Source organism: Geotrypetes seraphini, chromosome 3 (genome assembly GCF_902459505.1).
Source record: "Geotrypetes seraphini chromosome 3, aGeoSer1.1, whole genome shotgun sequence".
In the NCBI taxonomy this organism is placed as follows: Eukaryota; Metazoa; Chordata; class Amphibia; order Gymnophiona; family Dermophiidae; genus Geotrypetes; species Geotrypetes seraphini.
The window spans coordinates 22026437-22040386 of record NC_047086.1 but is presented as its reverse complement, the minus strand read 5'-3'; the positions used below and the strand labels follow the sequence as shown (position 1 = coordinate 22040386).

Sequence of the window (13950 nt, the reverse complement as noted above, 5' to 3'; positions counted from 1 at the left end):
TGGCAAGCAGGCAGGGGCGGCCCCCATACATTTTTTACTTTTTAAAAATCCCAGCAGAACCCCCGTACCTATTTGTACTCCCCACCCCCCACCCCAATACCTTTTTATATTCCCGGCACTTCCCTTGCTGGTCGGCTGTGGCAGCAACCTTTTTGGACTCCCAGCACTTCCCCCACCGGACGGCTGTGGCAGCGAGAGGCAGAGCAGCGAACAAGGCAGGTGCGAACTTCTCGCGTAACTGCCTGGTCCAGCGCCGCTGAGTGAATGGCTGTCGGGCATCATCTGGGATGCAGGAGGGAGCCGGGGGTGGGTCAGAGTCGGCCTAAAAGTTATTCGAGAATTTTCCTTATTCGCGGGTAGGCTCTGCCCCTAACCCCCGTGAATAAGGAGGGAGAAGTGTAATAACATTGTTTTCTGTTTCGGGAGCAGGGAGCCATCCTGCCGTTCCCACTCATTAAAGAAATAGGATTACTTGTGCTTGGTCTCCAAAATTACATGGCATTACACTTCTCCCTCCTTATTCGCGGGGGATACGGGCAGAGACGGACCGCGAATTGTGAAAAACCGCGAATATCCAGCTCTGACCCATCCCTGCCTCTCTTCCGCCTTCCCCCGGCATCCCAGCCTTACCTGGTGGTCTAGCTGGTTTTTGGGGCAGGAGCGATCTCTCTCTCGAGACTACGGGAACTCCCCACAGCCATTTCCTAATGGCTATCTGCACGGGGCAGGAGCGTAGGAAGATCGCTCCTGCCCCGAAAACCAGCACTCCCAACCGGAAAAGCACACTATCCCGCAGGCCGGAATTCAGCTCCTGCGCACTACCACGGACAGGCGCACGCCTGATGTCCGAACTCAAACGGCCAGAAAACAATTGCTCCCTTGTTCCCCGTGCCGCCGATGTCTCTGTGTCTACAGCGGAGCGACTGTCCCGAACAACGAGGCCTGCACAAAATGGAACACAAAGCCCAAATGGCTCACCCAGCTATCCTGCACGACACAGCCAGGTAAGGCCGGGATGAAGACAAAAATATGAGGGGGGGTTCCTCTTCCCCCCCCAAAAAAATTGCGATTATGTGAAATCGCGAGTAGGGAAACCGCGAATGGGGAGGGGGAAGTGTACACAGAAGCAGTAGAGCAAAAACACTATCTTGCTCTCCTCCTCCTCTGCTCATGGCAGAGACCTTGGGAAACGTTTTAGCAGTTAGGATTGCTATCACTGACCTTGGCTGAGGTCACCTCCTGATAAAGTTAAAGCATAACCACATAGGTTTATTTTGACATTTTAGTAGGTCTTTCATGTGCAGGCCAAGAGTATGGCATGCTCTCCTCTAGAGGTAAACTTATTGGAGAGTGTTAACGCCTTCAAAATACATTCAATAAGGTACTAAACCAGGGCTGCCCAAGTCCGGTCCTCGAGATCTACTGGTAGGCCAGGTTTTCAGGATATCCACAATGAATATGCATATGAGAGAGATTTTCATAAGAAGAAGGCAGTGCAGGCAAATCTCTCTCATGCATATTCATTGCGGATATCGTGAAAACCTGACCTGCCTGTAGATCTCGAGGACCGGACTTGGGCAGCCCTGTTTAACTAAACTATTCAAAGTTATTAAAATACATGCAAATTGTGAAACATTGCAGATGGACCTTAGGAAATTGGAAGACTGGGTGTCTAAATGGTAGATGAAATTTAATGTGGACAAATGCAAAGTGATGCATGTTAGGAAGAATTTTATTTTACTCCTTATCCACTTATACTGTATTATTCAACTTTTTGATTATCCAACAACCTGTTTCTCCCATTTTCATTGGAAAATCAGTACTCTACTACCGTATTTTCACGTAGATAACGCGCACCCGTGTAAAACGCGCACACGGGATAGCGTGCGGGAAACACAACTTTATGTAAAGAAATTTTTATATACCGCATGCCGCCCCGACTCTCCTCTGGCTGCCCCGACTCTTCTTTCACCCGCCCCGACTTTCCATTCACTGCCCCGACTCTCCTCTGGCTGCCCCGACTCTTCTTTCACCCGCCCCGACTTTCCATTCACTGCTCCGACTCTCCTCTGGCTGCCCCGACTCTCCGTTCGCTGCCCCGACTCTCCTTTCACCCGCCCCGACTTTCCATTCACTGCCCCGACTCCTCTGGCCACCCCGACTCTACTTTCGGCCACCCCGACTCTCCTCTCCCCCTTGAAGTCCTGTCCCCACCCTGAAAGCCTGATGCCCCCCCCCCCCCGACGCCCGATTCATCATCCGGAAGGACCGCTCGCACCCCCACCGCTCGCACTCCCACCCCGATGGACCGCTCGCACCCCCATAGCCTCCCCCCTCCCCCATGGAGAAGCTGTCTACCTTGTTTCCAGATGCCAGTGAGCCCAGCTGCTTCCTCTGCCGGCGGTCCTGCCCCTACTCTGAGCCCTGCGCTACGCTGCTTCCTCTTCCGGCGGTCCCGCCCTTTCTCTGACGTCAGAGAAAGGGCGGGACCGCCGGCAGAGGAAGCAGCGCAGCAGGGCTCAGAGAAGGGGCAGGACCGCCGGCAGGGGAAGCAGCTGGGCTCACTGGCATCCGGAAACAAGGTAGACAGCTTCTCCATGGGGGAGGGGGGAGGCTGTGGGGGTGCGAGCAGTTCTTCGTGTGGGAGTGCGAGCGGTCCATCGGGGTGGGAGTGCGAGCGGTGGGGGTGCGAGCGGTCCTTCCGGATGATGAATCGGGCGTCGGGCGGGGTGGGAACTATGTAAAAAAAATTTTATATAGCGCGCTCACGCGTATAACGCGCAAGGTTATGCACGGTTTGTAAAATCGTGTATAACGCGTGCGTTATATGCGTGAAAATATGGTATATGAAGTTGCAGAGTATTACTTTTAAAACCAATAGGAGGAAATATTGTTTTACTCACAGAATAGTTAAGCTCTGGAACGCGTTGCCAGAGGATATGGTAAGAGCAGTTAATGTAGCTGGTTTTAAAAAAACGTTTGGACAAGTTCCTGGAGGAAAAGTCACGGTAGGCAGACATGGGACAGTAGCATGGAATGCTGCTACTATTTGGATTTTTGCCAGGTGCTTGTGACTTGGATCGGCCTCCGCAAAGATAGGATACTGGGCTAGATGGAACCATTGGTCTGACCTATTCTTAATTGTATTCAGACCTTAAGCAGAACCCAGTGATGTTAAGAAAGTATCCAACTGGTAGATTTGATGGAGTTGCATCAAAGATCAGTCTTACAGCAATGTTCTATATTGTCTGTATCATTTGGGGGCCATTGACAAATTATTGTAATGATTAGACATCATTTTCCACTGACAGTATATTTATACATAGGGGATTGGGAGGATGGTATAAAGTTCTATTAAAGGTTTAATCAATAGATAAGAATACAATATTTATATGATATTCTTGATTGAAATTTTTGTGGGAAGGGTGGGTGGGGAGGGAATAAATTTATATATTTACGATGACAATAGAAAGAAATTCAAGTGATGTAATATTGTGTATTTGATGTAAGATGAAAAATGAATAAAGAATTTGAAAAAAAGAAATTTTAAGCATTCAGCATACACGACATTGGAAGAATCTAACTGTGATTGTAAGAATGTTTTGAACTATCAGATGAAATATGGACTAGTCAAAATATTTCCTAATCGCCCTTAATTTTTTCATCAATGAGAGAGAATTTTTTTTCATGTTATTAACCTGTTGGACTCAGACACGATGGAGTGAATAAGTCCAAAGAAAGACTGGTGAACTCTAAATATTGCCGTATGCAGTTCGCAAGAGGTGGCAGTTTTGTGACGTGTATCAACTCCTGAAGCAGGCCATTTGGGCCGAAACATGCGCATGTCGAGTCGATGTGTGTTGAATTGAAGAATAAAGAACGTTGTGGACTATTTAGAGTTCACCAGTCTTTCTTTGGACTTATCCACCGCATCGTGTCTTGTGGATTTGACTCTCCTGTGTTTTCCTGTATTAACCTGTTGGTCCATAATAGAGAATGACACGGTGGTGGTTTACCCGCGGCCACCGCATTTTAGCCGCGGGTCACCCGCCGAAAACGGGGAAGAAAACTAGCAGTCGCTGCGGCGACGGGGACAAGGCCATTCACCGCCCGCGGGGCGGTGAATGGTCTTGTCCCCCGCAGTGAGGCATGAAGGATCGCGCGGTCCCCGCAGCTCACACCTGCCCGCCCAATCGATTCCAGTGTCCAGCCAGCTCTCTCCCCTCTCCTCACCCCAGTCCGCAGATCCTCCTCCTTGGCGACCCGCACGCTACCAGAGAGCCGTGCACACCCGCCGCTGCTCAGCCTCGATCTTCTACTCTGACGCAACCGGAAACAGGAAGTTGCAGCAGAGCAGAAGATCGAACACTGAGCAGCCGCGCGTGTGCGGCTCCCTGGGAAAGCGCGCAGGTTGCCGAAAAAGAAAACCCACAAACCAAGGTGAGGAGAAGGGAGAGAGCCGGCCAAACACCAGGATCGACCGGGCAGGCAGGTAGTGGCTGCGGGGACCGTGCGATCGCTAGTGTTCCCGGCTCAAATTGGAAGGAGGGAGTGAAAGGAAAAAGGCTTATATGGATGCAGCGGGGACGGTGACGGGGCGGTGAATGAGATGGCAGTGGCGGTGACGGGGCGGTGAAAGGGATGGCGGTGACGGTGACGGGGCGGTGAAGGGATCGGCGGTGACGGGGCGGTGCAGAGGATGGTGGGCCGGTGACGGGGCGGTGACGGGGACAGATTTTTTCCCTGTGTCATTCTCTAGTCCATAATGAGTTTACTGTAATCCGTAGTGTGTGGCAACGGTGCCTGGGTAATCCTTTCTCTGATTATTCTCATACTGTAGGCACCAAGTAGTCTTATGGAGACCCTGGAGCAACATCTAAACACACTGGAAGGAAAGAAGCCTGGAAACAAGTATGCATCTGTTAAAAAAAACAACAAAAAATTGCTCTTGCAACTGTAGTCTTTAGGGTTATTACTGTAAAATGCATTAATGCTGTTGCAGGCCTTTTTTTTTTTTTATTAGTAGTACTCATGCTAGTTTGTATATTAAGAGCGAGTTAAATGCCTACAAATTCAGTTTTTACCAAGATATGCTAATGAAGAAATAAGATAACAACTTAGCTCCTTATGTATCTTGCAGCCATAACAGGTTTGCACATCGTTTTGCAAGCACATAGAAAACCGTTGAACTTCAAGGAAGTGTAGATGGTTTTATGGTGACGTTTTGAGTATGTCCCTATTTTGCCGCTTGTCCCACACGCGTATCATCAGTTGCCTTTGATGGACGCACAGACTGCGTTAAGGCACAACTGATGTACTTGGTCCTTGAATGAGGAATAGGCCGAGATGAAAACGTGAATGCATAAGGGAAATGAAAAGCAGCAGTATGTTATTTCTATATGCGAATCTTATTAATTGGTCATTTTTTAATCAGAAGAGTTACTAATGGTAAACAGTATTCACTTTTTCTAACAACTACCTGCAATAGTTGAAAAAAAGAATCACGATTGTTTTGTCTATGACTTATTTTTTTTTGTGTGTGTTAAATTATAACCCACTTAAATTTTGCAGATAATGTGAGATATAAATTTGATAGTTGACTTAATGGAAATTCTGATCAATTAACAGCCATGAAACATAGAAAGATGACGGCAGAAAAGGGCTACAGCCCATCAAGTCTGCCCACTCTACTGACCCACCCCATTAAGTCTGAGGGTGTCGGGTCAAAAGCGCGCCGGGACAAAGGCGCGCCCAGACAATTGAGCGCAGCGCGCGCCGCCGCGCCGCTCTAAATTACTGTTTTTAGCGCTCCGACGGGGGGCGTGGGGGGGAACCCCCCCCCACTTTACTTAATAGACATCGCGCCGCGTTGTGGGGGGTTGTAACCCCTCACATTTTACTGAAAACTTCACTTTTTCCCTGTTTTTAGGGAAAAAGTTCAGTTTACAGTAAAATGTGGAGGGTTACAACCCCCCAAACCCCCCATAACGCCGGCGCGATGTCTATTAAGTAAACTGGGGGGGTTCCCCAACAAAACCCCCCGTCGGAGCCCCTAAAAACTGTAATTTAGAGTGATGTGGCGCCGCGCGCTGCGCTCAATTGTCGGCGCACACTTTTGTCTTTCGCGCCGTTGTCTATGAACCAAGTCCGAGTGCTAAGTACCTAGTTCCTTAACTCGACCCTCGTAGGGATCCCACGTGGATGTCCCATTACTTTAGGATGTAGCATTTGAGGGGGGTGAACAGTGGCGTAGCGAGGGTGAGAGGCGCCCCTCTCCTGCCCTCGTCTCCACCCCCTACTCCCACCTACCATGTGCGCCTTCCCTTCCCCCTTACCTTACGGCGACGTGCTCCTCGTAACCCCGTCGGCTCTCCCTCTGACATCACTTCCTATTGTGACACCTGGAAGTGACATCAGCGAGAGAGCTGACGGGGTCACCAGGAGCACATTGTTGACCACCGCAAACAACAATGTCAGTGAGAGATATGGGAGAAGGGAAGGGGGACGCGCGCCTGCAGGAGTGGGGGTGGAGAAGGAGGGGTCCCGGTACCCCCACCAGCATGGCACCTGAGGTGGACCGCCCCCCCCTTCTTACTACGCTAGGATAGTACTGGGGGTGAGACAAGTGGGATGTAGTTCTTTAGATCATATTTTGAACCACAGGGACCACCTGAAAGGAAGTGACATCAAAGCTCAAGTACAATAGATTTGAAATGGTCAGTTTAGAAATATTTGTGGATGGATAAATAGGAGCCAAGTCTAGATCGAGCAGTTTAAGGTGTAGAGTTGCCATGCTCATATTCAGCAGAGAGTTTTGAGGTATGGATATGGATGGAGAAATAGGTCTCGATTATTCAAATGCCCTTTGTTAAGTGAAACTGTTCTACAGCTTAACCTCTTTTTTGTCAGTGGGATATTTTGGTCAGTGGCTCAGGTTGAGAGTGTGGCCTAGTGATTAGAGCTGCAGCCTCAGCACTCTTAAGGGTTGTGGATTCAAATCCTACGCTGCTCCCTTTGACCCTGGGCAAGTCCCTTAATCCTCCACGGCCCCAAGTATGTTAGATACTATTTGTTATTTCTATAGCGCTGAAAGGCGTACGCAGCGCTGTATATTTTCACATATAATAGACAGTCCCTGCTCAGAAGAGCTTACAATCTAGTTTAGACAGGACATTTCAGGGTTGGGGAGATTATAGCGGGTCTAGGTATCTGACGGCAGTGAGGGGAGTTAAAGAATTGAAAGCAGTTTCAAAAAAGTGGGCCTTTAGTTTGGATTTGCCAGGGACGGAGCACGACGTATCGATTCAGGCAGCCTGTTCCGGGCATACGGCGCCGCAAGAAAGAAGGGTTGACGTCTGGAGTTGGCAGTGGAAGAGAAGGGTGCCCAGCAGGACAGATAGGGAAAATGCTCAGAGTACCTGTATGTAAACCGCTTTGAGTGTGGTTATAAACCTACAAAAAAGCAGTATAAAAGTCTCAGTCCCTTTCCCTCCCCCCCAACTGTCTATTTTGCTGTTGTAATTTTGTGCCGCATTGTTACAGACTGGGCTTAAAAATGGTGCAGAATACAGGAGCCATAATAGTGGGAGGGATGAAAGGAGAGCTCAAAGCACTTCACATTAAAATTCAATCAGCCACCAACAAAATGCTCATTTTCACAATGCTGTGGATGTGGTGAGCTCCGAAATGTCACCTTCATTCATTGGACAAAGGGCTAATGACGATCCTTAGAAAAGTTGAGGCCTCATTAGTGGAATTCCCTCCTAGAGAGATGAGATTAGGTACACATTACTACTTGTTCTAAAACCAGGTCAAGAAATTCAGACTTGCTTTTTTTTTATTTTTTTTGTTAAACTGTTTATTCAAAAGACAAAATACACGCAAGAAGTAAAAATCACATTTTCCAATACAAAACTAGTATCAAACAACCAAGAAAAGAACCATGAATACAGGAAGAGTCCAGGCCTGTGTTCTGATAGCCTGGACCTAGCCATTCCACACCCCAAAAGGAACCCTGCCCACCCTTCCCCAACCCAAATACCCCCCCTACCACCACCACCCCCACCCCCCAAGACCCCACCCTCAACCCACTGGTGGTCAATTACATTACATTACATTACATTACGGATTTCTATTCCGCCTATACCTTGCAGTTCAAGGCGGATTACAAAAGATTTGACTGGACATTTCCAGAGATGATCACATTACAGAGGATTTTACTGGACATTTTCCAGTGAGGATACAAATTTTTTTTTTTTTTTTTTTTTTTCTTGGGGATCTTATGGGTTGGATAGAAAACTGACAGTGCCTAGCAGTGTGATATTAGCAAATGGAACACAGTTAGAGTAGGCAAGATTACAATCTTTTTATGGTCTGTTTACTTGAAGGGTGATTAGGTGTGATACTTGGGGGAGGATTGTCTGGTGGTAGATGAGTTCAGTCGAGGTAGGTGAATTTTCTGGAGGTAGGTGAACTTAGCTGGAGGTAGGTGAAGTGGTTTAAGGTTTTTGGATGAATTTTTTAAAAAGCAGGGTTTTGATTTCTTTACGGAATGTTTTGAAGTCGTCCGATGTTGTCAGCAGGTTGGAGATGGAATGGTTGAGTTTTGCTGCTTGTGTTGCCAGAAGGTTGTCAAACATTTTCTTGCGTTGTGTGCCTTTGAGTGGAGGGAAGGCAAAAGGATTTGGGGTTCTTCTTTGTCTTGTGGTGGAGATCTGGTTTAAGCGGTTGTTTAGGTAGGATGGGGAAGAGCCTTGTATTGCTTTGTATAATAGGCAGAGGAATTTGAATTGAATTCGTGCTTGTATGGGTAGCCAGTGGGAGTCTAAGAAGGCGGTTGTTATGTGATCATATTTTCTAAGTGAGTAGATCAGTCTGAGGGCGGTGTTTTGTATGGTCTGGAGTTGCTTTATCATAATGGCTGAACAAGGAAGATATAGGGAGTTGCAATAGTCCAGCAGACCTAAGACTAGGGATTGTACGACTAGTCTGAATTGTGTTTGGTTGAAGAATTTTCTGATTTTGCGTAGGTTTCTCATGGTTAGGAAAGCTTTCTGGGTCGTCTTGTTGATTTGGGACTGCATTGTGCAACATCTGTCTATGGTGACTCCTAGTAGTTTTAGTTCGGGTTGTATTGGGTATTTGGTATTTTTGATTATCAGTTCTGTGATGGTAGGAGATTTGGCTTTTTCGAGCAGGAGGAATTTTGTTTTTTCTGGCTTGCTTGCGGAAGCCAGTAGTTCTTTGAGTGATGCGATTGACTGGAGGGCACTGGTCAGAGATTTAAACTGCAGATCCAGTGGAATTGTTGAGCTGTATTGGTGAAGGTTAGGGCCCTTTAAATTTGAAAAACCAAACTGCAAGTCATTTTTCATTTCCCTGGGTTATTTTCAGATGCCTTCTTTGGGTTTAGTTACATGCTCTAGTGAACTTAAATTTCAGATACAATAAGCATTTCCCTACACAGTGGAGCTGCTTATAGTGGAGGAACAGAACTGCAGATTGGGAACCAGGGAAGTCAGGGTTCCAAACCCTGTTGATGGTTCTTTTGACTTTGGGTGTAAATCACTTCATCCTTCTTCCATAAGGTGCAACTTTAAACATAGTAGATGACGGCAGATAAAGACCCGAGTGGTCCATCCAGTCTGCCCAACCATACATGCTCCATAAATTAATTTGGTTTAAATGGTCCTTTTTCTTAGATATTTCTGGGCCAGAAACCCAGAGCTCTACCTAGTAGTGTGCTTAGGTTCCATCTAGTGGAGTCTCCATCAAAGCTCACTCCAGCCCATCTTAACCATCCCAGCCATCGAAACCCTCCCCAGCCCATCCCCAACTGAATGTCCATATACGGGACACAGGACGTGCAACCCTGCCCAGTGCTGGCCTTAGTTCCTTCCATGTATACCCGTTATTTTCTGATTAGAGATCCTCTGTGTTCATCCCACGCTTGTTTTGAACTATCACCGTTTTCTTTTCCACCACGCATCAACCACCCTCTCCGTAAAGAAGAATTTCCTATCATTACTCTTGAATCTACCACAGTAAGCCTACTGGGACCTTGGCAATGCTAATGTACCTGAATCGAATTCACCTTGCGCTACCAATTAAATGACATGCACAAAATCCAAATAAAATAAATTCAAGTGCCTGCGCGAGGTAGAAAAGGCTGAAGTGATTTGCCCGCGGTTAAGAGCTTTTGCAGTTTGTCTCCACGTTCTTTGCTTTAATGGGGAGAGGAGTAAAAATGTGCTAATAAAACACAAATGGAGTTTGTGATGCTTCAGCACTCCAGTCTGTTTTCTTGGTTCATAGACAATGGCACGAAAGACAAAGGCGCGCCCGGACAATTGAGCGCAGCGCGGAGGCGCGCGCTGCTCAAAATTACTGTTTTTAGGGGCTCCGATGGGGGGGTTTTGTTGGGGAACCCCCCCACTTTACTTAATAGACATCGCGCCGGCGTTATGGGGTGTTTGGGGGGTTGTAACTCTCCACATTTTACTGTAAACTTAACTTTTTCCCTAAAAACAGGGAAAAAGTGAAGTTTTCAGTAAAATGTGGGGGGTTACAATCCCCCAAACCCCCCACAACGCCCCCACAACGCGGCGCGATGTCTATTAAGTAAAGTGGGGGGGTTCCCCCCCAGGCCCCCCCTCTCCGTCGGAGCCCTAAAAACAGTAATTTTGAGCGGCACGCGCCTCTGCGCTGCACTCAATTGTCTGGGCGCGCCTTTGTCCCGGCGCACTTTTGACCTGACACCGTTTTCTTTACAATGAAAGATTATTAAATCAAAACAATTAGTAGGACTAGATGTAACCGCCATAAATAAAATTGCTAGTTTAGTTTCAATTGTTTTTATACCAGTGAGAATCTCCATGCTGCTCTGCTGGGCAGTGCAAGATCTAAATGAGGAGTGAGCTAAAGCCATAGGGAGAGCCGAAAGTGTATTGCTTAGCTGGAAACTTGCCTCATTTGATGGTGTTTTGACTTTATTTTTATGCTGCTTGGGAAATAAAGTGATGGGTGAGTGTTGAGTATATGTCTCGCATGCAAATCAGACCTTAAAAACAAAGCATACGTTCAACATATTTATTAAATCAAGTAGAGGGTGAACTAAAGTAATTAGGAATATTGAAAGTGTGAATTTCTGCATGTTCCATACCGTGATGTCTGTTTACCTCATTATCCCAGGACAAGCAGGCATGATATTCTCACATGTGGGTGACGTCATCTACGGAGCCCCGGCGCGGACAGCTTTTCAAGCAAACTTGATTGAAGTTTCAAGTTTGCACACTGCACCACGCATGTGCGTGCCTTCTCGCCCACTAGAGGGCGCATCCCACCTCGTGGTCCTCAGTTCAAATTTTTCCGCGGAGCAAGAAAGCCCTGTGGATCTGAGCTCCAGTGTTTTTGCCTTCTAGCTGCCGCGTTTAGTTGTTTTTCCCTTCTAATTAGTTCGCGGTGCTGTTTTCCTTTCGTTTCTTTTCAAAAAAAAAAAAAAAAAAAAAAAAAAAAAGTCTTCCGTTTTTCGTCGGGCTCCGGGGGCTCCCGGAAGCCGTGGCCGCGGGACGTCGGTACGTTCCCGGCCTTCTTCTTTTCTTCGTGGATGTCCCGTCCTGTTACGGGATTCAAAAAGTGCAGCCGGTGTGAGAGGTTGCTTTCCATCACTGACCCTCACCGGTGGTGCATCGTCTGTCTTGGGCCCGAACATCCGACAGACTCGTGTGATCGCTGTGCTACCTTCCAAAACAGGGCCCTCCGTCGCCGTAAGGCAAGAATGGCCGAATTGTTCGCCGTCGACGCGCCGCCTAAGGCCTCGACGTCGGCCTCGGCTTCGGCCCCGGCCTTGACCTCGGCCTCGGCGTCCTCGGGGGCCTCGGCCTCGCCTCGGCCCTCTTCCTCGAAGACGTCGTCAGTGAAGCAAGCTTCGGGTAAGTCCTCTGTTCCATCCCCTTCAGCAAAGAAGCCATCCTCGAGTCAGGCCAAAGCGGGTGGGTCGACCCCGGCCCCGCATCGGACCTCGACTCCGCACACCCCGAGGGAATACTCGAGACCGAGGTCGCCCTCCAGGGAGTGTGCCCCGGACTCGGAACTCCCCACCTTCGTGGGGATTCCGGCCTTCCAGGATCTACTCCGAGCTCTGATCTCATCGGAGCTGTCCGGAGCCCTGGAAGTGTTGCAGCGTGCTGCAGTTCCGGCGGCCTCGACCTCGGCCTGGGCGCCTTCGGTCTCGGAGGCCCCGGCCTCGGCTCCCTCGGGAGCCCCGGCCTCGGCGACCTCGGTCTCGGGTACTGGGGCCCCGGTCACCTCGGTCTCGGCCCCGCCCCGGACCTCGACCTCGGGGGAACCCCCTGAGCGGAGTGTAAGGCCCAAAGAAAAGTTGCGCAGAGTGCGCCGTCTTTCCTCCTCTTCCTCCGGGTCTTCCAGACACGCCTCGCCCTCGACGCGACCTCGGACGGGGCGTCGATCGAGGAAGTCTAAGCGGCCCCGAGGCTCGCCTCGGCGCGACCGTTCCTCGTCGTTCGGGGGCGAGGCGCTGCCGGTGTCGGAGTTGCGCCTCGACAACCCGAGGCTCCTCCGCTCACCCCATGGGAAGTCTTCCCGGGCCGCCTCGCCGAGGAAACGGGAGAGTGTCCCACGAACCCCGGGGTCCTCACCCAAGGGTTCTGCGAGGAGGATAACTTCCCCTTCCCCCTCGAGGGCCCTCGAGAGGGGATCCTGGGATTCGGGATCGGTTAGGGATCCTCATTATTCTCATGAGGCCTCCCCCCTCTCCTCGGTGGGGCGGTCGAGAACCCCGTCTCCCCAGGCTAGGCCGTCCTCATTTTCATCCTTCGTTCAGGACATGGCCCAAGCCCTGGGGATTGACCTGATGGTAGGCTCTCGGTATTCCAAAGAATTTTTGGAAGAACAGGACCTCCCCAATCTTCCTAGGGAGGTGCCTAGACTCCCTCTCAACAGCGTCCTTCTGCAAACCTGGCTGCAGAACTTGTCAAACCCTCTTACAGTCACGTCTGTGCCTTCAAAAATGGAATCAAAATATAGGACGATTCCCCCTAAAGGGTTCGATAAGGCGCAGCTCTCACACCAGTCTCTTCTGGTGGAGTCTGCCCTTAAAAAATCACAACCCGCACGGGTTTCTGCGGCGGTCCCACCAGGCAGGGAGGGGCGGACCCTGGACAAGTTTGGCCGGCGCCTCTATTCAAATTCCCTGATGGCCACCAGGGTTCTAAATTACGCCTTCACCTTTTCCTCCTATTTGCGCGGTATGGTGAAGGACCTTCCTCAATATCGAAACTCGTTACCGGACTCCCAAAGAGCAGGATTCGATAAATTTATGTCCAACCTGTCTCAATTGCGGTTGTACCTATTCCACGCAGTGTACGACGCCTTTGAGCTGGTTTCGAGGGTGTCGGCCCTCGCGGTGGCCATGCGCCGCTTGGCCTGGCTTCGCACCCTAGACATGGACCCAAACCTGCAGGAACGCCTGGCAGACTTGCCTTGTGTGGGGTCCGAGTTATTCGACGAGTCATTGGATGCGGCGACCAAACGCTTGTCGGAACAGGAGCGCTCTCTAGCATCCCTGGTCCGCCCCAAGCCTAGACCCCCGCCGCAGAAACCCTTTCGGCCACCGCCGCGCCGATACCCTCAGAAATCGACCCCGGCTTTCTCCAGACCGCCTCCGAGACGTCCGTCTCAGCGAGGCAGAGGGGGACAAACCCAAGCCCAGGCGCAGGGCCCTTCTAAGCCCGCGCCCTCCTTTTGACGGGCTGAGCGGACGGGGCGGGTTCCCCTCCGCACTTTCACAGGAACCCCGTCCTATCGGGGGCCGTCTTCGGTCCTTCCGGGAGGCATGGACCGGGATTACCTCAGACGCTTGGGTGCTCCGGATCGTCTCCGAGGGCTACTCGCTCAACTTTGTGTCCTCGCCGCCGGACAGTCCACCAAGTT

The 13950-nt window shown here is 49.9% G+C and overlaps 1 protein-coding gene across 16 annotated transcripts in view; it reads left to right on the top strand.

The window, feature by feature from the left end:
- SNAP91 (synaptosome associated protein 91) overlaps positions 1-13950 on the top strand; it is a 262921-nt gene that overhangs the window by 143829 nt on the left and 105142 nt on the right. For all 16 annotated transcript variants that reach the window (XM_033937980.1, XM_033937977.1, XM_033937978.1 and 13 more), the window contains exon 10: positions 4841-4911. In XM_033937980.1, coding sequence (XP_033793871.1) covers positions 4841-4911 — 71 coding nt within the window. The remainder of the gene's footprint in view (positions 1-4840; positions 4912-13950) is intronic.